The 27,515-nt window shown below is 40.0% G+C and overlaps 1 protein-coding gene across 1 annotated transcript in view; it reads left to right on the top strand.

Annotated features, from left to right (window-relative positions):
* LOC124788021 (dnaJ homolog subfamily C member 16) overlaps positions 1-27,515 on the top strand; it is a 176,346-nt gene that overhangs the window by 20,954 nt on the left and 127,877 nt on the right. Inside the window, exons 3-5 of the mRNA XM_047255082.1 lie at positions 4,288-4,490; positions 4,621-4,901; positions 4,982-5,162. Coding sequence (XP_047111038.1) covers positions 4,288-4,490; positions 4,621-4,901; positions 4,982-5,162 — 665 coding nt within the window. The remainder of the gene's footprint in view (positions 1-4,287; positions 4,491-4,620; positions 4,902-4,981; positions 5,163-27,515) is intronic.

Genomic DNA, 27,515 nt, shown 5'->3' with positions numbered 1-27,515 from the left:
GTGCCTAGAGCTTGCTAGGTCACCTCGTGGCACGACATGCAGCTATACATAGCTTGCTTGATTTTCATGGCTGCTTCACAATCCAGGCCATCTGGATTCTCCCCTCAACCACGAGGTATCTGGAACTGCACATAGGGAGTAACCTTTACAAGCATTCTCCACTCCCAAAATTATCCTGAACTCAATCTACAATAACCTACTGTTCCCACACCCTCCACCCAGCCGTTTCTGACCCCTGTCCTATAAACTCCACCCAATTCATGTCCCCTCTTAATCATTATGTTCACTCTCCGCCAATGCACCCAACACCCCTCCCCTCTCTGCTCCTCTTCCTTTCCACCACCTCTCCTCTCATCCCATTCCCTCTGCCACTGCCTCTCAACAAAGCCCCTTGCAGGCTTGTCCTGCCACCTTCTAGTCTCTGGAGCTCCGCCAGACAGGACTGTCACCCCCCCCCCTCCCCTGCCCATATTCTGCTGTCCTTCCCTCTGGACTAAGACTCCACAACGTACAGGCATCCACAAGAGCAGAAGGTCATGTGTGGACCATCTGGAGTCTTCACACAGCGGAATCACCTACCAGGTGACTACTTCCAGAGGATGACCATTTCCCTGCTGAGATGTGTGTTCAAGTCTGGACTGGTGTGTTACAGAGCTAGGTGGTGCAGTGGTTAGCACATTGGACTCACATTCGGGAGAATGAAGGTTCAAACACTGTGTCCGGCCATTCTGATTTAGGTTTTCTGTGATTTCCCTAATCATTTCAGGCAATTGTTGGTATGGTCCCTTTGAATGGGCACGGCTGACTTCCTTCGCTCTCCCTACCAAATTCATGGGACCAATGATATCGCAGTTTGGTTCCCTCGCCCAAATTAACCAACCCAACTGGTACTTCGCTGCACTCTGATTCTTGTTGACCACCCTGTCACTGACCATCACCCAAGGTAGGCATACACCTTTGATGTCAGTTATGGTGGAGCATACAGTTTGAGTATCGTTCATCCTTGTAGTGTATTCAGCAGCTATAGGTGAGCATGCAGCATGGACATGGCTTCTGTTCATCAGCTGTGGTGCATAGTCTCTCTGTCAGCCACTGACAACTTGGTGTCATCACTAGGTGACACTGCCTATGCACACAGCTGTCAAAGCAGTCATGCTGGTGGTGGCTTGCTCACTTTCTGTGGCTAGCTGTGTCATTCCGAGGCCAACGATGTCCACTCCAGCAGCAACAATACCTCTGTACCTAAAATGGCTGAAAGTCCAGTTCATCCATGGATGTCTCACTAGCAGTCCACCACTTGATTCCAATAATCACCACCACCACTGTCAACCCATTTGCGGACAAAGGAAGCAGTGCTTCATTCTAAATATCAATTTCCTCTGTCACTGTTGTGATAACCACCTAGCCTCAACAATCTGGTGTCAGAAGTATCTACTGCAACATCAGCTGTTGCCATTTGTCAAGAGTAGTCGTCAGCTCTGGATGTGGTTTGAACAATACATGTTTGGTGAATGGGCTTTATTTTTTTGATGTGTTTTTTGTGTTGCTTTTGTGTATGGTAATGGTGGATTGGACTGAGGTGCATAGGAATTTGCAAGTGCTGTTTGAGAAACCTGCGACTTGTTGCAGTGTAGAGGGAATTGTAAAGGCTACACTTTGCAGCCAGTGATTTCTATATATTGTAATTTGGTGGGGTGACTAATTGCCATTTATGCAGGCAGTACAAGCTATGTATGTGACTTTCCGACATTATTGGCAAGAGGCACATCAGTGGTCAGAGTCTATAGGGGCCATGATCTGTTGTAAGATTAATGTAATTTTCCTTGTACATCTGCCCAAGTATTTGTGGTGTCCTTGCTTCGTTGTTATGTGGTCTACTTATCCTACCCCCATCAGAAGCTGGGTCACATGTGAAAGCAGCCATGTCATATACCAGCTCTGCTGCGATCATTGCATGTGTTTTTATATTGGTACAAACCACTACCAAACCGTGCAAAGAGTGAAGAGGACCAGCCTATGACACTTGCAGCTGAACATAATATGCTTGATTTTAATGCTGCTTCACATTCCAGGCCAGATGGATCCTCCCCTCCAACACCAGCTTTTCTGAACTGCACAAACGGGAGTTATCTTTACAACACATTCTCTGTTCCCAAAATTATCCGAGCCTCAACTACAATAATCTACAGTTCCCACACCCTCCACTCAGCAGTTTCCACCTCATCTGTCCTGTAACTGCTTACCAGTTCATGTACCCTCACCCTCCTTGTTCTCACACTCTTCTAATGCATGCACCAGTCTTTTCCCCTCGCTGCTCCTATTCTGTTCCACTGCTTGCCCCGCTCCCATTCCCTTCCCCACAGTCCTAACACTGTCTCTTGCAGCCTTTTCCTGCCCCATTCACATCCCTGCATACTCTTCGAGACAGCGCTCTTCTCTCCGCCCTTCCTCACTCCTGATTGCTGCTTTCATTCAATACAACAGCTGCAGTCCAGCTAGAGCGACCAGAGATGTTGGTTATCTTAGTGTGAGGTGTCTGAATGTGTATTCGTTTTCCTTTCCTTTTTGAAAAAGGATTTGGCCGAAAGCTTAACATGTAACAGTCTGCTCGGTGTGCCTGTCTGCATCTCAATGTGTTATCTTTACACTGCATAGAAATCAATCCTTCTCAAAATTGACATTCCAACCATTGTTTAAACGTAAAATATTGCATGTATGTTGACAAAAGATATGTTATTGTTTGATTACACTATTTCAAAACAGTCACTGGCAACAGTTACTTCCATAAAATATCTAGGAGTATGTGTGTGGAGTAGTTTGAAGTGGAAGAATAACATAAAAATAATTGTGGGTAATGCAGATGCCAGACAGATTCATTGGAAGAATCCTCTAGAAATGTAGTCCATCAGCAAAGGAGTTAGCTTACAAAACCCTCATTTGATCAATACTTGAATGTTGCTTATCAGTCTGGGATCTGTACCAGATGGTATTGATAGAGGAAATTGAGAAGACCAAAGAAGAGCAGCATGTTTTATTACATGTTTGTTTAGTAAGTGCAGAAATGTCACGAAAATGCTTAGCCAGCTCCAGTGGCAGATGTTACAAAAAAGGCATTCTACATTGGGGTGTGGTTGCTGTTAAATTTCTGAGAATGTACATATGTGTAAGAGTCAACCAGTATATTACTTGCTCCTACATATATCTTGCAAAAGACCGTGAAGATAAAATAAGATTTGAAGCAACATGGAGGCTTACCAGTAATCGTTCTTCTTGGAAACCACTCACAAGTGGAACAGAAAATGGGAAAGTGACAGTGGTATACAAAGTACCCTCTGCTATGCACCATGCGGTGGCTACCGGTGTATAGGTGTATGTATGTAGATAGAGGTAGATGTAGATGTATGTTCTCCCCTCAGTCCACCTGAAAAACTGAGTCAGCATCTCCCCATGCTGAGTGAGATGTTGAACTGAGAATAATGACAAGACGTTACTGTCATGCACTGAAGATCTTGGCACATGATTCTCTTGCAGAAGTGTTACAGTATTGTAATGTGACAAGATGTTTAGTAACCCCCTTTCATTAAGGACCACTAAAAAAATCTGAATCTTCTAAATAATCTTTGATTACATATAATGCCTTACTTGTTTTAGTAAACTTTTTCATGTTCTTGGGTAATTTGTTATATTCAGTTTCATTCCCTGCCAGAAAATGCTGCTTTAATAATCCAATGTCTCATATCCCAAGCGATACATGCAGATGTTTATAAGTAAATAGAGAAAGGCAGCTGGGAGTAACCATTGATCTGGCCCTACGTCCCATCCTGTTTTTTAGTGACAGTAAGTTTTCTGCAACAGTTGTCAATTAATGTTGCTAATTAAGTGAATACAGTGAAGAACAAACTTGTTTGAAATTCTTCCCCTCTCCCCACCCTCTTTGTTAAGTTCAAAGAAAATTTATATTTAAATCTGTAACATAGTCACAGTGGAAGAAGATGAGAACTCCCAGGTCACTGACATTATGCCATTTATGCCATCGTTGAATTTTTGTACAGTTATTTAAAAAAGGCCTTGTCTGGATGTGCGCAGTTGTATACAAATAAAGAAAAAAATAACAGCTACAGGCAGTATCAGGTCATGCAAAGAGTTTGTCGGGGATGCGGACACAAGTTCAGTGAGGATCTTTAGTATTAATGTTTTAGAGATGGACATGTGTACCATATGCAGTAATTAAATGTTTATAAATATTATAATAGTCAGCATAATAATATTTTATTTCCTTCCATTAAGCTTTTAACTGATCCTGAACGAAGAAAGAAGTATGACAATTTTGGGATAACGGAAGAAACTCCACCTCTACGTCCAAAACGTGATTATAGTCAGTATCGAAGAGATCCATTTGATGATCTCTTTGGCACTCATGGAGGTAGTTTTAAATTTCAATTTCAGGATCGTGACATCACTACGTTTCATCAGCTTAGTGTCACAACTCGGTAAGTGATCTTCAGGGAACTCATCATCTACAATTTTATACTATCAGTGTTTTTTATTATTTGTAATTTTGTACAGTTTGATGTTCACAAATATTTCCATCTTTTATACTAATTTTATATCAATTTTCAGGGCTTTTGAGAACAAAATTGTACCAAAGAGTTTCAGAATTCCATATCTTGTAATGTTCTACTCGGATTGGTGCTTTGCTTGTCTGCAAGTGGAGCCAGTATGGAGAAGATTAATAGAAGAATTGGAGCCATTAGGATTTGGCATTGTTACAGTTCATTCAGAAAATGAGCCAATGCTGACAAAAAAAATTGGCATCCATACACTGCCTACCCTTGTTGTACTGTTGGATGGGAAAGCTAGTATTTATAGAGACTCACTTTTTAGTGTTCAAAAAATTGTTGGTAAGAATCAGAGAATTATTGATATCTGTGTATTGTTAAATAAAGTTAACATTGTTTCATAATTCCAAAAATATTTTCAGAATTTGTGAGAAGTAGATTTCCATATCGATTAGTTCAGCCAGTTGAAGATGAAACAGTCTCCTTATTTCTGAGTGGTTGGAAAGACAACAGAGTTAGAGCACTTATATTTGAGCGCCACGATTCAGTGAGGTTACGGTACCTATTAATGGCATTTTTCTACAGGGAACGTGTTGCATTTGGGTAAGTGTCATCTAAAACTACAACCTGATGTGAAGCTAGTTCAGTAGATATTATTTAAATTGATTTTGTGTGTGCCATAAATGACATGTAAGGGTATCATTTTCATACAATTGCAACCATGAAAATATCTTGATGGCACAGTTCTTTATTAAATATGAAATGTTTCGAAAAATCATTGTCAGACAAGGTATGGGACAGGGTACACAAATTTCTGTACATTGCCCCACAGCTTTTGTCTGACAATGATTTTTCAAAACACGTAACATTTGTGTGATCAAGACTTCTACATAGTTGCAATTTGTGTCAGATCTGAATGATCACCTACCCCTACTGTATAAGAAATCCTGTCAAGTAGTGGAAGTCATTTCATGTGTTGTGAGAACATGTAGCTGTCAACTCCCCCAAATTAACTTTTCGAAAAATTGACTGTACCATTGCAGTATCCGAACAGTGAGAAAGTTTCTTACCTTTTCTGAAGGCAGTAGAAAACTGAGTGTAAATTTCCTTATTGCCTTCGTTAATTGCTAGCAGAAGTTGAACCCTGTGTAGTTCTGGTCTTAAATGTTGTCATAATACTTTCCATATTGTTTGATGGAGAGTTCAAAGCTATTAGCCGAGCGGTCTAGGGCGCTGTAGTCATGCACTACTGTGCGGCTGGTCCCGGCGGAGGTTCGAGTCCTCCCTCGTGCATTGGTGTGTGTGTGTTTGTGCTTAGGATAGTTTAGGTTAAGTAGTGTGTAAGCTTAGGGACTGATGACCTTAGCAGTTAAGTCCCATAAGATTTCACATACATTTGAACATTTTTCAAAGCTTTTAAATCCTTGCCAAGTAGATTTTTATTTCCTGTTGTCAAATTTACTCAATATCTGATGTGTGTGGACAGTCTAAGCATATTATTATTATTATTTTTAATGTACAAGCATTGTGTCTCCTTAAAGGTGCAGTACAACCCCTAATTATCTTGGGAGTTAAAACTGCAATATCAGAGTGTCAGCAGAAGTCAGGCTGCACAGTTATAATAGATTCACACATATTAAAACCAGAGAATATAAAAGCACTAGCTCACTATTTTGAACGAACACTATTTCCCCAATCCTGTACAGCATCTGTCGTCCAAATGGAAGTAGACTGCTTCCTTTTTCATAATGTATGTAGTTAATTCACACATGCTTACGTATTCATCTGTTTCTACATATACTCTCCACAAGCCACTCTTCAGTGCTTGGTGAAGAGTACTTCTTGCCAGTGTTAACCACTCTGCCCTACACCATTAACATGTAGTACAAGGAAGGAGGGACACCCTACACCTCTTCACACACCTCAATCTCTCCCATTTCCCTTGTAGGTGGGATTGGATATGCATTTTGTCATCTAGATATATTGTCAAGGATGTAGAACACATCATAAAAACAAGACTACATAATACAGAGTAAGTAAAATGATCTGAAATGTAATTTAATTTTGGAGGTAATTTGAAAAGTTGTTACAGATGTGTTAATGTAGGTACACTGAAGTACATAAGAAAAGTCTTAGGCTATTGTAGCCAAGCATCATCAAGCAGAAAGCAGTTTGCAACATTTATTTACATTGATCATATTACTGCGCTGTAGATGTGCTGAAGTCAAATTTTATGTAACACATTTGGTATTACTAATAATTTTATTTGTTTACATGTCTAGTTTTGTAGGATCAAATTAAGGAGCCAATCTCCATGGCACAAGTCAGTACATGAAATTACACCAGAAAAATTAATAATTAATAAAATAAATTTCACATGAATGCTTTGGAAATGACAAACTGCTGAATATATATTCACAAAATCAACAATATGACATAGGAATTTGCTTAAATTTTCCCATTATCTCTTAGACAGATTAGAAGGAGTGACCTATGAAGAAATTCTTCAGTTTAGATTTGAAAGTGCAAGGACTACTGCTAAGATTTTTTGTTCTTCTGGTAGCTTATTGAAAATGTATGCAGCAGAATACTGTACACCTTTCTGCGCAAGAGTTAAGGAGATGCGACCCAAATGCAAGTTGGGTTTCTGCCTAGTATTAATTGAATGGAAGCTGCTAATTCTTAGGAATTAACTCTTATTATTAATAACAAGAAACTTTAAAGAAAATGTTTTAAGAGGACAATGTAAGGATTCCCAGAGTTCTGAACAGGGGTTCCCAGAAGTTTCATGAACTTGTATCGCATATTGCCAAAATGTCCATTTCTGAGTCAAAAATATTCTTTGAGAATGGGAAGAGTTAACCCAGAATATAATGCCGTACGTCATAAGCAAATGAAAATAAGGGAAGTAGACTAATTTTTGTGTTGGATGACCACTTATTGCAGATTCAGCTCTAATTGTAAATATAATAGTACTGAGGTTTTTTTTTAACTAGATCCTGAATTTGGGCTTTTCATGACAGTTTACAGTCTATCTGAGCACATAGGAATTGAGATTATTCAGACTGGCTAATCATATGCTCTATCTGTGTATTCAGAATGCTAGTTTTAGCTAAATTGTATGTTTGAAACTGTGAAAACTGAGTCTTAATGTGATTTGGCATCAATTTATTTTCTAGAAGCTGTTAACTTATGTCTTGAACTTTACTATTTGATATGTAGCCTACATTGCACTCAACATCCTTCACTACCAGCTAATGTCATCATCAAATAGAAATATTTGAGAATCATCTGTCATTAGAAGGTATATCATTTACACAGGTTGTACCTCCTAAGAGTCATCAGGCACAAACAAATACTGCTAATCACATCTTTCATGCAATGCCCAGTGTCGACAGAAAGTGTCAGTTTGTTTCCTGTTACAAACAAAATGATTTTCAGAGCAGAATTTTATTTGCCCGTTCGATAGATCGGTTCCAGATCAGTTTAGTGTGATATTTGTTTTATCAATATGTATTAACAGGGGCAGTAAAACATGAAACGTAATCAGTACTCCAGCGTCAACTGACCAGTGCTGCAGCATAGCAATAGTAGTCAGCACAGACTGGGGTGGTGGTGCTGTCACTGCTGGAGTCCTGGTTATTTTTCATGTTTTGCTATCTCTGTTAATATGAAGATGTGCTGAAAAGTAATGCCTCCGAATTTTGTATTCTCTTCTCAATATCAGTCGAGGTATTAAACGTCATGCATATTACTCGGTCGACTTTCCCACTTCGGTAATGAAAGTTGCAGCCCTCTGCCGCTATAGCACTCAGAATTGTAACATGTATTGTAGCAGTGCGTAAAGAAAAAAATCTGCTGTGCAAAAAACAGTGTGTTGTAATCGAGTTACTACTGCAGAAAACATTTGTTCACACATGGAACACCCTCTCCTTCAGCATGACAATGGCAGACCACAGACGATCACTACAACAATTTGACGCCTTGGGTTCACTGTCATCAGTCATCCTCCGTACGGTCCCAACCACATCCAATTTTCATCCGTTTCCAAAACACCTTCAAGGACTTCACTTTGATAATGATGAAACAGTGCAAGCAGAGGTAAGGTTGTGGGCCTGTCAACAGAGTCAGTCATTCTACAGTAATGGTATCAACAGACTGGTCTCTCATTGGGAGAAATATGCTCATACCTGGATGAATACGTTGAGAAATAAATATGAACACATGAAGAATAAGGATGTAGAATGTAAACAAAATTTTTATTATTTAAAATTATTTTAAATTATTTTCACATAAAAAATTCAGAGGCATTACTTTTCAACTTGCCATTGTCCATATCAGTAAAATGAGGATCACAGTAGACTACCTTCAGACCATTCTATCGAATGAGCATGTCAGATTCCACTTTTAAAATCATTTTTTGTGTAACGGTGAAACAAATCGACGATTTGTGTCCTCACTGAACATTGCATAAAAGATGTGATGAACAGTATTTGTTTGGGGTGACTCCAGCTATACACTGTAAAAACAAAATTGCAAATAGCTGCCGAAAAACCAGACAAAATGCACCCAAAGACTCAGAGGGACACCTGGTATATATACTGTTAGGTTCTTTATTTTTGTTAGGAGAAGTACCTTTTATTTCTGCAGATTTGAAGGGAGCTGCCACTTGTTACCTGAAGCGAAAGTTCTTAGTTATTCTTCATTTCTTTACAATTTCATGATCATCATGCTTTCATATTGGCTGTGGAGACATCTGCTGGCCCTATCTGTTAAATCCTCTGTACGTGTTGAGAACATTATTTTATTGATTATTTTATGTCTCAGTGGTGCGCATTTGATGTTACTGTTGAAAATTTATGCGGTGCAACATATTGGATTCTGACAGTGAAAAATTCTTCAGCTAGTACGTATTTGTGAAGTATTCCATATGGTCATCTCAGTTGGCAATATGGTACATTGGGGAACACCTATTAAAAAGGGAATCTACCTGTTCAACTGTGTCTACTGTTTGCAAGATATAGGATGAAAAAGTAATCCATGTTTTACACAAATGATTTTTTTCTGAACACATCAGAGTCTTTGAGGGATTCTGTTTTCTTGGAAAATTTTATAATACTGGAGTTTATAATATACTCCAGTAGGATTCTGCAACACATGGATGCTAGAGATACTGGTCTCAATTAATGCATCTATTGTTCTACATTATTAAAAATGAGTCACCTACTCTCTTTTTCCACTTGCACAGGATCCTTTGCTACCAAGGAGATTGTCAGGAGATTGTGTAGGACAGGAAGTAATTCAGCAACATATTCAATGCAAAACCTAATAGGAGTTATGTCAGAACGTAGTGCCTTGTTATTTGTGTATTGTGTTAGTTTATCCATTGGAAATGATTGGTAGAAACCTGAAACTGTAAAAACAATGTTTTCGTTTCAATTGTTTCTCAATACTAAGAGTGCTTATTTTGTTTTCACCTGTTTTGAAGTTGGTACAGTTTTTCAGCAAAGCTAAGGTAGTAGAATCTTGGTATGTTTTCTGAGTCTGGTCAAAGAGAGACTGTGGATTTACTGAAAGTTATTTCATCAATATGTGATTGCAAAAAGTATTGCAAACTTTACTTATAATTCTTGCAATGGCTACATGAGCTGCCATTAAGTCTCCTCTTCCAATTTCCCTAAATGTCTCTTATGTAATGAGAGTGTAAAAAAAAACTCTAAAATTTACCACTAAATTGAGGTAAGTCTTTGTCTGGTTTTGTTGCTTTGCTTTTTTAAGTAGTGCCATTTTTTTTAACTATGTCTCTCCTACATTTTTCTGCAAAACACGTCAATTTACCTCTTGAGAAGGATGTTCATGAATATAATTTCTGCCAAATACAAATACTTCCTCAGTCTTCTTAATGAACTTTTGATGAAGTTGCAAATCCCTGTGCCTTGGATGCCACTGTTGAAAATATTCTGTGGTGGTGGTGCTGGTGGTGGTGGTTGTTGTTGTTGTTGTTTTTGTTGTTCAGCAAGACTATTTATCGTTACCGTCACTAACATGTGCTTAATTTTCCTTATAACAACAATATAAGTGTAGAATTTTTATAATATTGAATGTAGCTCATCCTAGAATCACACTGCTACTATTTTGCTTAAAGTTGGCAGCTGTCAGAAAAATCAAATAACTGATTTGAGTCCTCCATCAGTGAATATTCTTGTTCATGTTGTCTCTTCTTAACCTCACTCAAGACCTAATGTGAAAGCTTGGTCATCATTGAAATACAACACGTAGCATTGAAAGCATTTAACACTATGATACACTGCAAACTATGGATGAAGGGCAACAGACAGTTTGCATACTCCTAGATTTCCAAAAGGCATTTGACATGGTACTGCTCTGCAGACTGTTAACAAAGCTACAAACATATGGAACAGGTTCCCAGATATGTGAGTGGCTAAAAGACTTTTTAAGCTATAGAACCCAATACATTCTTCTCAACAACAAGTGTTCATCAGAGACAAGGGAATCATCAGGTGGGCCCAGGGAAGTGTGATAGGACTGCTATTATTTTCTGTACACATAAATGATTTGGCAGACAGAGTGGATAGCAATCTGCAGTTGTTTTCTGATGATGCTGTGGCGTAAGGGAAGGTGTCGAAGGTGAGTGACCATAGGATGATGCAAGATGACTTAGATAAAATTTCTAGCTGGTGTGATAAAGGATAGTTGGCTCTAAATGTAGAAAAATATAAGTTAATGGTGATGAATAAGAAAAACAAACCCGTAATGTTCAGATACAGCATTGGTAGCATTGTGTGTGACACAGTCACATTGTTTAAATATGTGGACTTCACATTGCAAAGTGATATAAAATGGAATGAACATGTAAGGATTGTGGTAGGAAAGGCGAGTTGTTGACTTTGCTGTATTGGGAGAATTTTAGGAAACTGTGGTTCATTTGTAAATGAGACATATAGGATACTAACGTGACATACTCTTGAGTGCTACTCACGTGTTTGGGATCCACACCAGGTCAGGTTAAAGGAAAGCATCAAAGCAATTCAGAGGCTGCCTGTGGTTTGTTACCAGTAGGCTCAAACAACACGCAAATGTTATGGAGATGCTTTGGGAATTCAGTTGGGAATCCCTGGGTGGGAGGCTATGCTCTTTTCAGGGACCACTATTGAGAAAATTTGGAGACCCGGCATTTGAAACTGAGTGCAGAGCAATCCTAGTGCTGCCAACACATATTTGGCTTAAGGACCACGAAGATAAGATACTAGAAATTAGGGCTCATATGGAGGCATATAGGCAGTGGTTTTTCCCTTGCTCTATCTCTGAGTGAGTGAAACAGTAAATGAAACAACTAGTTGTGATACAGGGTACCCTTTGCAATGCACTCTATGGTGGTTTGTACAGTGGTTTGGTCCTCATACAACTATTGAATGTTACAGGTAAAGAAACATTGCAAATATAAGACACCACACCGATGGCTCTAGAGCTCACAGCATTCTTCCCTTTCCTGCAGAAATAGTAACCCACTGTTTCAGAAGCTGTCATTGGAGCCTACTATTGCATTCTGGATCTAGATCTTGTCACTGTACAACAGTGCTGGTGGATCCTCATATTCTGGTCGTATTGTTACATCCTCTAAACTATGACGAGCATCGAAGTAACCCCTTCCGTCAAAACTTTGCAATCATGAAGTGAGTTGTCAGATTCCTTGAACCTCTCATAGTCTGTCTTTGCCTCTGGACAGTAGTAGGGCTACATGTGGAAGACACAGACATAATCTCTGCGTGCTGACTTCTTAACATTGGGTCATAATCCTTTACTTAGGTATCCTGAGCATTGTCCAGATGAAATAAGAACAGGGTTTCCATTATCATTTCAGCCTCAAGACCGTGGAGCAGAAAGAACAGTGTGAAACCTGTTTTGTATGTTGTGTATTGTTTCACTGTGTTGTATGTGAAGGTCACAATGTGTTTTGTTGTATCCCAATTTCTACATTTGACACCAATGTAGATTGAGACCACATCTGCCAGCATGTCATTAAAGTGCTCTGTAAGGCCATTCTATGTAACAGATCTACTAAGGAGACTGCCTACACCACGCTTGTCCGTTGTCTTAAAGAGTACTGCTGCGCAGTGTGAGATCTTTACCAGATAGGACTGATGGAGTGCATTGAAAAAGTACAAAGAAGTGCAGCACATTTTGTATTATTGCGAAATATGGGAGAGAGTGTCACTGAAATGATACGGGATTTGGGCTGGACATCATTGAAAGAAAGGCAATTTTCATTGCAACAGAATCTTCTCACGAAATTCCAATCACCAACTTTCTCCTCCAGATGCAAAAATACTTTGTTGACACTGACCTACATAGGGAGAAATGATCACCATGATAAAATAAGGGAAATCAGAGCTCATACAGATAGATATAGGTGTTCATTCTTTCCGTGCTCTATACGAGATTGGAATCGTACCGAATTGTGAAAGCAGTTTGATGAACCCTCTCGCAGGCACTTAAATGTGATTTGCAGAGTATCCATGTAGCTGTAAATGTAGATAGATTCATCTGTGGATGCTAGGCAGTTGTCATCCTGTGGGTGATATTACAATGTGAAGTTACCTCTGGTGCGAGCCTCAAATGGAAAACATCTCCATGCTCAGAGATTGTCACACAGGGTGCTTCAGAATGGTGGTGTCCACAAGGAATTTTTCCATTTCCAGAGCGTTAACAGTCGGTACATCTTTGGTGACAGAGTAGTGGGTGAGGTAGTCATTGCCGACTATTATCTATAAATTCCCCTTTGTCAGCTTTGTGACTCTTGCCAAGCCGCCAATTCAAATGTGGTGGAATAGTGCTGCTGTAGGTGGGATTCATACCTGTGCTCCGGAGGTAACTATGTCACGTGCTTCCATTGTTGGAATACCTCACAGTGGCTCACATAGTGCTGTAACAAATTGACGGGGGCATGATCAGTGATACTTGCCTCTGATTCTCTACAGAATCTTGATGAATCCAAGGTGATCAGATGTTGGAGTGCTATAAAAATACTTTAGGATCACTGGCTGCAGATGAGGTGGGATGAGAGGCAACCATTTCTGCCCCATTGGATCATAGTTCCTCTTATACAATGTTTCATTTATTGACTGGAATCCTCCTTCGATCGACTCATCATTCTTCAATATTTCTGTAGTTTCCAGCAGTGCTGTGTCTTCCTCCTGTTCAACAACCATGTCATTTAATGCAGAGTGACAAAGATTTTGTCGATGCTGCTGTGCTCCACTATTGGGTTCCTTGAAAAATGGTCAGCATCATTCTGTTTGCATTCTTTTTTGTATGCCATTGTGATGTCACACTCCTGAAAGTCTCAATGCCCCTCTCACTGGTCAGCTTGACAAATACCTTCAGCCTACTCAACAAGCATAGAGAGTGATGATCCATCACAGTGGTGAATGATTTCCAAATAAATACAGCTGGAACTTGTTGATAACTCTGACAACTGCAAGGCACTCTTTGTCTGTTGTAGAGTGGCACTTCTCAGATGTGGAAAGTACTCTGCAAGAATAAGCTATCAGTCTTTCAGCACCTTCCTGAATTTGTACTACAACTGCTGCTATGCCAAAACAGCTTGGTCAGTGTGAACTTCCTTCTCAGCATTCTTGTCATACAATAATAGAACGGGACAAGATGTTAGAGCCTCTGCATTGACAAAGAAAGATTTTTCTTGTGCCTCATACAAAAAAAAATTTTGTGTCTTCCTGCAGTAGTTCTTGCAGGAAAGTTTCATGGTACAGAAGTCCTTTATGAATTGCTGATAATATGGGCACGTTCCAAGAAAACTTCTCACATCACAGATATGCTGAGGAGTCATAAAATCTGCGATTACTATTACTTTCTTTGGATCAGGACGGACTCCTTCACCATTCGTCAGGTGCCCCAAGATCAACATTTCTTGGGTGATGAAGAGGCACTTTTTGAGATTCAGGCAAAGAGGGTTGGGTTGTTTGGGGGAGGAGACCAGACAGCGAGGTCATCACTCTTGTCAAATTAGGTAAGGATGGGGAAGGAAGTTGGCTGTGCCCTTTCAAAGGAAGCATGGTGGCATTTGCCTGGAGTGATTTAGAGAAATCCAGGAAAACCTAAATCAGGGTGGCCGTACGCGGGATTGAACCGTAGTCCTCCCGAATGCAAGTCCAGTGTGCTAACCAATGCGCCATCTCGCTTGATCAGACAGAGACCTACCATCAGAACACACTTCAACATGGTTGTCAATTGGCGTAGAAGTTCTTCAAACGTCTTCGAAAAGTGACAGTGCCGTCCACATAGCAAAGACACAGTGTCCAGTTTTGGAGCAAAGCAGGTTGTCCATCATATGTTCGAAGAGGGCTGGAATGTTAAGTCCAAACACCGTGACTTTGAACTCCTAGAGGTTGTCAGGAGCTATGAAGGCAGGCCTTTCCTGGTCAGCCTTCTCAGCCTTGTTTTTCCTGGAACCTGTGTGAATGTCCATAGTAGAGAAATGCTTTGCTCCTTTCAAAAGTCTAGGGTATCATTAGTGTGCAGCAATGTATATACATCATTATGAGAAGGAAAGTTGCTACTCACCATATAGCGGAGATGTTGAGTCGCATATAGGCACAACAAAAAGATTTTCACACTTAAAGCTTTCAGCCAATGGCCTTTGTCAACAGTAGACACACATACTGGTGCGTGCAAACGCGCGCGTGCACACACACACACACACACACACACACACACACACACACACACACACACACACATTTTGCAGTTGCAGGCAAGTGAAACTGCAATGTGTATATATTGTTAACAAAGGCCAGGCCAAAAGCTTTAAGTGTTAAAATCTTTTTGTTGTGCCTATCTGCAACTCAGCATCTCCGCTATATGGTGAGTAGCAACTTTCCTTCTCATAATATTGTTACATTACATCCTGGATTTTCCATTGTTTGATAATGGATAGACATCTTTACTTGTGATTTGTCACTGGTAGTCGATACAGAAATGCTGTGTGCCACAGGAGAGGACCAAGGACTATGTGAAAGTTCAACAAAGTCATCTTGTAGCATCTCTTCCACTTCCTTAGATTATCCATTGTTCAGCTGGCAATACTAGTTCTGGCTGATTGGTGGATGATTTCCAGTGTTCATAAGGTGTTTTACCGTGGGCTGCTTGGTCTGTGTTTTCTCCACTCTGGATTTGAAAGCATCCAAAAATAGACTCACCAACATTGTTCCTCAGTCAGGCCAAATCCTATTTGCGTTCGATAGTAACTTTGTTCCCTGCATTGTCTTAGTGGTAGCAAGGCATATTTCTTCATTAAAGCCCATCCTTTCACAGTTTAACTGTGCGTCTTCATTGACAACTGGAAAACTTATTATTGATGATCACAGGATAATTATGTTTTCAACAGCAGCAAACAGCTGCCCGGAGAGTCTTTGTTACATGTGATTGTTGGAATAGCTTCAGCAGTCTGGAGCTGTGATCTTCTACATTCTATGATTGCTTGTGTTGCTTGCAAGAAGCTCTGGTGGAGAATGACATTATGATTGCATTCTGCTAAAATGACGAATTCGAAGGGCTGCGTTCTGTCATTGTTAGTTATCCTTGCAATACATGCTTCTGTCAAGTGGTTGTATTTTTCATTCACGACCTTCAGTGCAGTCACTTTTGTATCATGGAACATAGTCTTCTGTAGCTGGTGATAAGCATTTGAGATTCCAGGAAGAAAGGGCCGGAGTGCTGAGGGTATTTTGCCTGTCTCATACATCTTGCTCACCAGGTGGAAGAGTTTTGTTGTCATGGCTGACTCTCCCACGGCTATCAGTAGTTCTGAGGGAATGTTGTCTACTCCCTGGGCCTTGTTTCAACTTTGGTCTTTCAGTGCTCTGTCAAAGTCCTCATGCAGTATCATATCTACCATTTCATTTTCATCTACGTCCTCTTCCATTTCCCTAACATTGCCCTCAAGTATATCACCCTTGTATAGACCCTCTATATACTCCTCCCACCTTTCCGTTTTCCCTTCTTTGTTTAGGACCAGTTTTCCCTCTGAGCTGTTGATATTTGTACAGGTGGTTCTCTTTTGTCCAAATGTCTCTTTAATTTTCTTGTAGGCAGTATCTATCTTACCCCTAGTGATACATGCTTCTACATCCTTACATTTGTCCTCTACCCATTCCTGCTTAGCCATTCTGCACTTCCTGTAGATTGAATTTTTGAGGCATTTGTATTCCTTTTCACCTGCTTCATTTACTGCATTTTTATGTTTTCTCCTTTCATCAATTAATTTCAGTAACTCTTGTGTTACCCAAAGATTTCTTCTAGCCCTCAACTTTTTACTGTCAGTATTCCAATCCTATGTTGCCTTCACTATTTCATCTCTGAAAGCTACCCATTCTTCTTCTACTGTATTCCTTTCCCTTGTTCTTGTCAATTGTTCCCTAACGCTCCCTACGAAACACTCTGCATTCTCTGGTTCTTTCAGTTTATCCAGGTCCCATCTCCTTAAATCCCTACCTTTTTGCAGTTTCTTCAGTTTTAATCTGCAGTTCATAACCAATTAATTGTGGTCAGTGCCTACATCTGCTCCTGGAAATGACTTATGATTTAAAACCTGGTTTCTAAATCTCTATCTTACTATTACATAATCAATCTAAACCTTGCAGTTTCTCCAGGTCTGTTCCACATGCACAGTCTTCTTTCAAGATTCTTAAACCAAGTGTTAGTTATGATCAAGTTGTGCTCTGTGCAAAATTCTACCAGGCAGCTTCCTCTTTCTTTCCTTATCTGCAGCCCATATTCACCTTCTACTTTTCCTTCTCTTCCTTTTCCTACTATTGAATTCCAGTCCCCCATGACTATTATATTTTCATCTCCCTTAACTATCTGATTAATTTCTTTTATCTCATCATACATTTATTCAATTTCATCATCTGTGCAGCCAGCTGGCATATATAAGGTGGAATCCTGAATTTTCGAGACTGGTGCTGCCATCTGGAAAGTAGGAGTAGTAGATCTTTGCACCGCTAGGTGGCGAGAGCTGCATATCTTATGAGTCAGTGTGCAGAGTGGCATTCAGCTGGGAGGACATGTTGCGTGTCCACAGTGATTTCCGTAATACTCTGTGTTTGGTGTGTGACAATTTTATGATGGATCCGTGAACAGAACAGCGCGTGTGTATCAAATTCTGTGCAAGTCTCAGGAAAAGTGCTACGGAGACCCTTGCAATGATTCAACAAGTGTTTGGAGGACAGAGCATGAGCCGTACGCATGTGTGAGTGGCATGCGGTTCAGGGCTGGCCTTACAGATGTTGAAGATGATGCTCACACTGGAAGGCCTGTTAGCTGCACAGCACCAGACGTTGTTGCCAAACTTCAACAATTGGTTCGTGCGGATCGACGTTGAACCATTCAGGAGCTTGCGGTTGAAGTGGGTATTGGTTATGAGACATGTCAACGGATGTTGACTGACGAATTGGGCATGCATCGTGTCACTGCAAAATTTGTGCCAAGGATCTTGACTGCTGATCAGAAGGCACAGCATGTTGAAGTGTGCACAGACCTTTGTCAGACTGCATCTGATGATCCAGCCTTCTTGTCACGGGTTATAACCGGCGACTAGAGCTGGATTTATGGTTATGACCCAGAGACAAAGCAACAATCGTCCCAGTGGAAGAGCCTGGGCGCTCCAAGACCCGAAAAAGCAAGACAGGTGAAGAGCAAAGTGAAGAATATGATCATCATTTTCTTTGATACCAAGGGAATTGTGCACAAAGAATTCGTCCCACCCAAGCAAACAGTGAATTCCGCATACTACTGTGGCGTTTTGAGACGGCTCCATGAAAACATGCGGCGACAACTGCCCAAACTTTGATGTCAAGGGAACTTGCTGTTGCATCACGACAACAAGCTCTGTCGCAGGTCCTTGCTCACTAGGACCTTTTTGGCAAAAAACAACATGGCGGTTGTACCCCACCCACCGTACTCGCTAGATTGGCACCTTGCGACTTTGCGCTAATCCCAAAACTGAAACTCAAGTTGAAAGGCCGTTAGTTCGACACTCTAGAGAGGATTCAAGAAGTATCGCTGGCGGTGATAAACACCCTCAAAGAACAGCACTTTCAGGAAACACTTGACCAGTGGCAGAAGCACTGGGACCGGTGTGTACGTATGGATGGGAACTACGAGGCATATTTTTTAAGTAAGTACCGTTTTGAAATTTAAAAAAGACATGCTAAGATATCTGAATAATTTTATTTTTACATGAAAGCCTGTACCTTAATTTACTTTTCTACATAATTTCTGTCAATATTGAGGCACTTGTCATGACGTTGTACCAGTTTTTGAATACCCTCCTCATAGAATCCTGCCGCCTGACTTGTTAACCACTGCATCACCACTGTTTTGACTTTGTCATCGTCTTGAAGATGCTGACCACCCAGGTGTTTCTTCAAGTGCAAGAGCAGATGGTAGTCACTGGGCACAAGATCTGGGCTGTACGGAGGATGATCTAGAGTTTCCCATCAAAAAGATGTGATCTTTGGTCTGATTCGTCACGTGCGGACGGGCATTGTCTTGCAGCAAAGTGACGCCCTTGCTCATCTTCCATGAACTGTTGCTTTGATTCTGGTGTGATGTAGGCCACCCATGTTTCATTGCCCATAACAATTTGGCTTAATCAATCATCACCGTCGTTGTGGTACCACTCAAGGAAAGTCGATGCACTGTCTAAATGTTTGGTTTTGTGCACATCCGTCAACATTTTCAGTACCCAACATGCACGCAGTTTTCGGTAATTCAAGTACTCGGTCACAATGCCATACAAAACAGTACGAGAAACATTAGGAAAGTCATCCTGCAAGGAGGAAATCGTAAAACGTCTCTTTTCTCTCACCTTATTGTCCACTTCCTGCACCAAACTTTCATTAACGACCGAAGGACACCCATTCTGTTGTTCATCATGCACATTTGTGCGGCCATCTTTAAATGCTCTCACCCACTTTCTTACCATTCCATCACTCATAATGTTTTTTCCGTAAACTGCACAGATCTCACAATGAATATCGATCACTTTTAGGCCTTTGGCACTAAGAAATCTTATAACAGCCTGTACTCCACAGTCGGCGGGACTCATGATTATCGGAGGCATGTTAAACACTCAGTACACAATCTAAACAAGGAAGAATCAGACTGTAATGGCGTCAGTGCCTAGATTAAGGTACAGGCTTTCATGTAAAAATAAAATTATTGAGATATCTTAGCACGTCTTTTTTTATATCAAAACAGTACTTACTTAATAAAACATGCCTTGTACTTCGAGGGTGATGGTGACAATTGGTCCAAAGGTAAGGTTTTCAACAGATGGCAGCACAAGTCCCGAAAATTTTGGATAGCACCTCGTGAACTTGCACTACTGTGGTAGGTGTGGGCTTCATGTCTATCTTGGCTACAATAATGCGTTCACTATGCTGTTCATAGCAGCTTATCCGTGTTCCTATTTTTTATTCATTATTAAATCTATTCCTGCATTACCGCTATTTGATTTTGTATTTATAGCCCTATATTCACCAGACCAGAAGTTCTGTTCCCCCTGCCACTGAATTTCACTAAATCCCACTATATCTAACTTTAACCTGTTCATTTCCCTTTTTAAGTTTTCCAACCCCCTGCACGATTAAGGGATCTCACATTCCACACTTCGATCCATAGAACACCAGTTTTATTTCTCCTAATAACAACATCCTTCTGAGAAGTCCCTGCCCGGAGAACCAGATGGGGGTCTATTTTACCTCTGGAATATTTTCCCCAAGAGGACGCCATCATCATTTAACCATACAGTAAAGCTGCATGCCTTCGGGAAAATTATGGCTGTAGTTTCCACTTGCTTTCAGCTGTCTGCAGTACCAGCACAGCACAGCAAAGCTGTTTTGGTTGATGTTACAAGGGCAGTTCAGTCAATTGTCCAGACCGTTGCCCCTGCAACTACTGAAAAGGTTGCTGTCCCTCTTCAGGAACCACATGTTTGTCTGGCCTCTCAACAGATACCCTTCCGTTGTGGTTGCACCTATGGTATGACCATCTATATTGCTGAGACCCGCAGGCATCCACACCAATGGCAAGATTCATTGTTCATCTTATATCCTCCTTTCAAGACACTGTCAAATTTATTCATCCGCTCTTCTAAGTCCTTCACTGTCTCTGACAGAATTACAGTGTCATCAGCAAATCCCAAAGTTTTTATTTATTATCCCTGAACTTTAATTCCTACTCCAATTTTTTTGTTTTTTCTCTACTGCTTGCTCAATGTACAGACTGAATAAAATCAGGGATACACTACAACCCTGTGTCACTCCCTTCTCAACCATTGCTTCACTTTCATGTCCCTTGACTCTTATAACTGCTGTCTTAGAGATTTTCTCCACTTGTGGACTTGGTGTTGTGTTGTCATCATTATCATTTCATCCTCATCCCCGTCGCACAAGTCGCCCAATGTGGCGTTTTGCACTCGGCGACCGAACTCACCCGGATGGGGCCTCCCGGCTAACAATGACACACACTCATTTCATTTTGCCTTGTGCATTCCTAAATTTCTCCGGAATCCAAAGTGAGCTTCCCTGAGGTCGGCTTCTACCAGTTTTTCCATTCTTCTGTAAAGACTTCATGTTAGTATTTTGCAACAATGACTTATAAAAATGACAATTCAGCAATGTTCCCACCTGTCAGCAACTACTTTCTTGGAATTAGAATTATTACATTCTTCTTGAAGCCTGATGATATTTTGCCTATTTCATACATCTTGCTCCCAGATGGAAGAGTTTTGTCATGGCTGGCTCTCCCAAGGCTATCAGTAGTTGGAATGTAATCTCGTCTACTTGCAGGCTCTTGTTATGACTTACACCTTTTGTACAGTGCTCTGTCAAATTTTTCCCATACTATCGTAACTCCCATCCCATAATCATTTATGTCCTCTGTTTCTGTTATATTGCCCTCAAATACATCTCCTTGCGCAGAACCCCCATACGCTCCTTCCATCTTTCAGCTTTCCCTTCTTTACTTAAGGCTGATTTTCAGTCTCAGCTCTTGATATTCACACAGGTGGTTCCTTTTTTCCAAAGGCTTCTTTAATTTTTCTGCAGGTGGCTTCTAGCTTTCCCCTAGTGATATATGTTTTTACACTCTTATATTTGTCCGCCCATTATTCCTGCTAAGCCATTTTGCACTTCCTGTCAATCTCATTTTTTAGTCTTTTGTACTACCTTTCACCTGCTTCATTTACTGCATTTTTATATTTTCTCCTGTTATCAACCAAACTGATATCTCTTATGAAACTTCCTGGCAGAGTAAAACCGTGTGCCCGACCGAGACTCGAACTCGGGACCTTTGCCTTTCGCGGGCAAGTGCTCTACCATCTGAGCTACCGAAGCACGACTCACGCCCGGTACTCACAGCTTTACTTCTGCCAGTACCTCGTCTCCTACCTTCCAAACTTTACAGAAGCTCTCCTGCGAACCTTGCAGAACTAACACTCCTGAAAGAAAGGATATTGCGGAGACATGGCTTAGCCACAGCCTGGGGGATGTTTCCAGAATGAGATTTTCACTCTGCAGAGCACTTGCCCATGAAAGGCAAAGGTCCCGAGTTCGAGTCTCGGTCGGGCACAGTTTTAATCTGCCAGGAAGTTTCATATCAGCGTACACTCCGCTGCAGAGTGAAAATCTCATTCTGGTGATATCTCTTATGTTACCCAAGAATTTCTACTTGGCTCCTGATGCCTTCTGTTATCCATGAGTTCTTTTTACAGTTTTTGTCATATGCTGTTATGAAGGGGAAGCATTCATCGAAAAAACTCATGAATTCTGATACGAAAGCATTGTAGTTTGTGTTTACTGAGTACTGCTTGCTGAAAGACCAGGATGTTTCATTTAGTCTTGAGACAAATGTATTTACATTGTGTTAGCTGAAGTTGCTGACTCGTTTCACTGTTACAGTTTTATCTAAATTTGTCAATGAGTTAGTAAAGCAGTAAAGGAAACAAAAGAAAAATTTGAAATAGGAATAAAATCCATGGAGAGAAAAAAAAAAAAAAAAGAATTAGAGGGTTGCCGATGACATTGTAATTCTGTCAGAGACTGAAAAGAACCTAGAAGAGCAGTTGAACAGAATGGACAGTGTCCTGAAAGGAGGATATAAGGTGAATACCAACAAAAGGAAAATGAGGGTAGTGGAATGTAGTCAAATTAATTCAGGCGATGCTGAGGGGATTAGATTAGAAAATGAGACACTTCGAGCAGTAGATGAGTTTTGCTATTTGTGGAGCTAAATAACTGATTATGGCCAAAGTAGAGAGGATATAATATGTAGACTGGCAACGGCAGGAAAAGCGTTTATGAAAAACAGAAATTAGTTAACATCGAGTATAGATGGAAGTGTCAGGATGTCCATTCTGAAAGTATTTGTATAGAGTGTGGCCATGTATGGAAGTGAAACATGGATGATAAACAGCTTAAACAAGAAGAGAATAGAAGCTTTTGAAATGTGGTGCTACAGACGAATGTGAAGATTAGATGGGTAGATCACATAACTAATGAGGAGGTTCTGAATAGAATTTGGAAGAAGAGAAATTTGTGGTGAAACCTGACTAAAAGAAGGGATCGGTTGGCAGGACACATTCTGAGACATCAAGGGATCACCAATGTAGTCCTGGAGGGAGTGTGGGGGTTAAAATTGTAAAGGGAGACCAAGATATGAGTACAGTAAGCAGATTCAGGAGGACGTATGTTGCAGTAGTTCTTTGGAGATGAAGAGGCGTGTACTGGATAGAACATCATTGAGACCTGCATCAAACCAGTCTTTGGACTGAAGAAGACGACAACAACCTCACAGTTGATTTCTGCAGAGATTTTTTAATATATATCTATTATTTTTTTTATAACTTGAAATTGGTAAGATCTTACTATCATGTGAGTACAACATGTTCCATCTCACATTTGCTATTTGAAATTCGCATGTGAAAAATTTGCAGGGCACTCCTCTCACTTAATGTTCTTACTGATCACTATGTTAAGAACATTGGTATAGAAGTTGTCTTCCACCTGATAGTGGAACCTATACAGGTATCCAGTATGCCTCAGAAAAATCAAACTTATCCTTCCAACCATGTAGCTCTTACACTGATTATGATTCCCACCTAGACCATGGCTCAAGACTCATTGTAATTGTCACAATTCAGTACGTTCTTCATTGCTTCCACACTAGATCGTGTTTGGAATATCTCAAAATGTAAACTGAGATTCATCATAGAACATTGTCAATGACCAGTACTGTTAGCTCTATCATTACGTCCCGTACATCACAGTAGTCTGGCATGGCAGTTAGTGGCGATTGTTGAAACACACTATGCTGCCATCTGGCCATTCTACTGGACACTGTGCTTTCTTCACAGGTCACCTATGAGATGAGTAGGAAAATGAAGTCGATAGTCACTTTTTTATATCATGTGACAGGAACAGACATACATACAAACCGCCCAGATTTGATGCTAATACATCATATTTGCATCGTATGCAAAATACTTTGAATAAACGAGTGATTGCATTTTAAATAAGTTATTCATGAGTTTGTTGTTTCATTATTTAATCTCTGAATTTAGGCATTTGTCCACAAGTCCATACCCACAAAATTTAAATACACCAGTTAAAAGTGTACAAGCCAAGAGAAAATGAAAAAGAGAGAGGGAGAGGGAGAGGGATATGCGGAGCAGTGACAAACATGTTCCAATTCACTAGTTGGTCTGTGTACCATGTGTTGTATACCTTCTACAACCTCCACAGTCATATTCACAGCTGTTCCTTCTCCAAAAGCTACTTTATTTAGTCACGAGAAAATACCTTTTGCCCCTCTCTTTACACTTGCAAGGAACTTCCTTCAGTCACGAGGAAACACTCTTTGCAACTCTTAATTACATTTGAAAATGGTGGTGTTGCTGTGACTCATCTCAAGCTGGTCAACTACTCTTCCACTATCATAGCCACTTGGGTTGTTTTTAGACATATTACAATAATATTACCAAGATAGGTGGCACAGTGGTTGAGCGTTGGTCTGACATTGGGAGGAATAATGTTCATTTCCCTGTTGATCATAAATAATTATGTTTTATGTTTCCCCACAATCACACAATTTAAGATGGCGCCGATAGGAAAGTGTAGTGACGCTTCTCTCTCGTTAAAAAGGCAAAAAATGAACAGTTCTTCGTGTAGAGAATGTAAAAAGCGTGTGATGAAGGGTATTCTGTGTATCAAATGCAACTTCTGGTTACACGAAAAGTGCGCGAAAGTAAATCTAAAGTTCGTCAGCGATGATTTTCCGTGGACATGTCACGGTTGTTTACGTGACGAAACGGCCGATCTTGTAAGTGCAGTTGATACAAAAAACGAAATTATAAAGTTACTACGAAGTGACATTGAGGCATTAAAAACCGAACTTTCAACCATCAAGAAAGAAAACGATACATTAATACAAGAAAAGAAGTCCTGTGTGTGTAAAAGCCATCAAACGGAAAAGCAAGAAGATCGCGAAAATACGAATGACCGATCGTACTTTAAAAACAACATTTTTTCAAGTGTTCCCGTTGATGTCTCGGTAAACTCAGTAAGCCAAAAACCGGAAGATAAATATAAATGGAAGGTGGTGACATACAGCAAAAGGAAAAACAAGGCGACAGATACGCAACAAAAGGAAAATGACTTTTTAATAATTGGCGATTCGCTGCTGAAGAATATCGCTGTCCCCAATTGCAAGATCGACGTACGACCTGGCATTAGAACGCATCAACTCGGTAAACATTTTAAAAATATGGTAAATGCAAGACAAGATACTGCAGAACCAGATTCTGAAACCAGACATAACTATAATGGGGTGTTCATACATGTTGGGACGAATTCGTTAAGGAGCAGCAGTGAGGAAGAAATGGCAAGCGAAACAAGAAACATGATTCGTACTGCAAGAAATATGTATGCAGGATCTCGTCTGATACTTAGCAGAATCATAAACAGAAGGTCGGTGAGTGAAAAATATATCGCCAAAATAAACTGTGCTCTTAAAGAACAATGTGATCGTCTTGGGGCAATTTTTATAGACCCAAACAAATTCCTATGTAAAAACTCACTAGCGAAGGATGGCTTGCATTTAAATAGACTGGGGTCTGTAACGTTCAGCAGAATGTTTGCAGATGTCTGCAAAATCATTAGATGCAAGGGAAACTAATATGGCCTGAAGGGGATGAAAAATCATACACTCCAGCTGGAAAAGAAAAATATAAGCACCATACAAAAAAAGACGATACTAAAGAATTTGCCCCAGAATACAGCTCACAACATGTAAACCAACAAAATAAAAATTACATAAAAGTACTTCATCAAAATATTCAATACTTTGGTAACAAAAAATTAGAAGCAGAAGTACTCCTGAGTGAAGTAAGACCAGACATATTATGCATAAGTGAACATGGACTAACTGAAAGTAAAATACATAATGTGGCAGTAAAGGACTACAAACTAGCTAGTTACTTCTGCAGATCTAAATATAAGGGTGGTGGCGTTTGTATATATATTAAAACAGGTACTCTTTCAAAGAATGTAAACAGTGAAGCTGCTACATTTCCCATAGCTAGAGAAAAAGACTTTGAAGTTACTGGTATAGTGGCAGAAGATTTTAGAGTGTTTTGTGTGTACAGGTCACCATGTGGCAATATTAGCATCTTTCTAAAAAAAGTTGCTAGCTTATTGAGAATGAATATGAAGAGAAATCTTATTATATGTGGAGACTTCAACATTGACATGGGAAAAGACACAAAAATAAGACAGGATTTTGAAGAATTGTTAATACAGCATAACATGAAAGTGACAATAACTGCACCAACAAGAGTGACTTCACAAAGTGAGACAATTATTGACAACATAATTACTAATATGTGTAACTATGAGTCACATGTAGTTCAGACAGAAATATCTGATCATCATGGACAACTAATCAGCTTTTGCAGAAGTAATGACACAGTATCAGAACCAAAACAAACAACCAAAGAAATTAGGATCATCAGTGAACAAAATATCAACATCTTTAGAACAATGTTAAGTAAGGAAACCTGGAATGAAATCCTACAGGCCCAGAGTGTAAATGAAAAATATGATGCATTTATTTCAACAATTAAGTACCATTTTAATGTAGCATTTCCCAAAGTAAAGAGACAAGAAAGGCATCAAGATCAAACACAGTGGATTACGAGTGAAATACTAGAACAGCGAAGGAAGCTTCAGGATGTGAGACGGATGGGCGAAGCTGAAAACTATAAAATGTTAAAAAAGAAGTATAGAAAAACAATAAGAGAAGCGAAAGCAAGAGCAATTGACACCACTATAGCGAACTCAAAAAACAAGGCAAAGGCAGCTTGGAAGGCAATCAATGCTGAAAGAAAGGAAAAAGATGGGTCAAACAAAGAAGAAGGTATTAGGTCAATTAAAGTAGACAACACAGTGGTCACAGATGGTATGGAAATAGCAAACATACTGAATAATAACTATATCAGTGTAGTAGAAAACCTAAAATTGGAAAGAAATAGTCAAAAACAGAAGGGTATTAAGGTACCAAGAAGATCATGCAGTACTATGTTCTTAAGACCAGTCACGGAAGATGAATTGCGGAAAACTATACAGAAACTGAAGTCCAAGAAATCAGCTGGTGATGATGAAATATCAAATCATGTAATAAAGCTGGTATGTGAGGAGATAATAACACCACTGCTGAACATAGCAAACTGTTCTTTCAGAGATGCAATTTTTCCAGAAAAACTGAAGATAACGAAGGTAGTGCCAGTGTACAAGAAAGGGTGTAAGGATGATCCCAACAACTACAGACCAGTTTCACTGATATCAGGTTTCTCAAAAA

This window comes from Schistocerca piceifrons, chromosome 3, assembly GCF_021461385.2.
Source record: "Schistocerca piceifrons isolate TAMUIC-IGC-003096 chromosome 3, iqSchPice1.1, whole genome shotgun sequence".
NCBI classification, from domain to species: domain Eukaryota; kingdom Metazoa; phylum Arthropoda; class Insecta; order Orthoptera; family Acrididae; genus Schistocerca; species Schistocerca piceifrons.
This window is presented reverse-complemented; position numbering and strand designations above follow the sequence as displayed.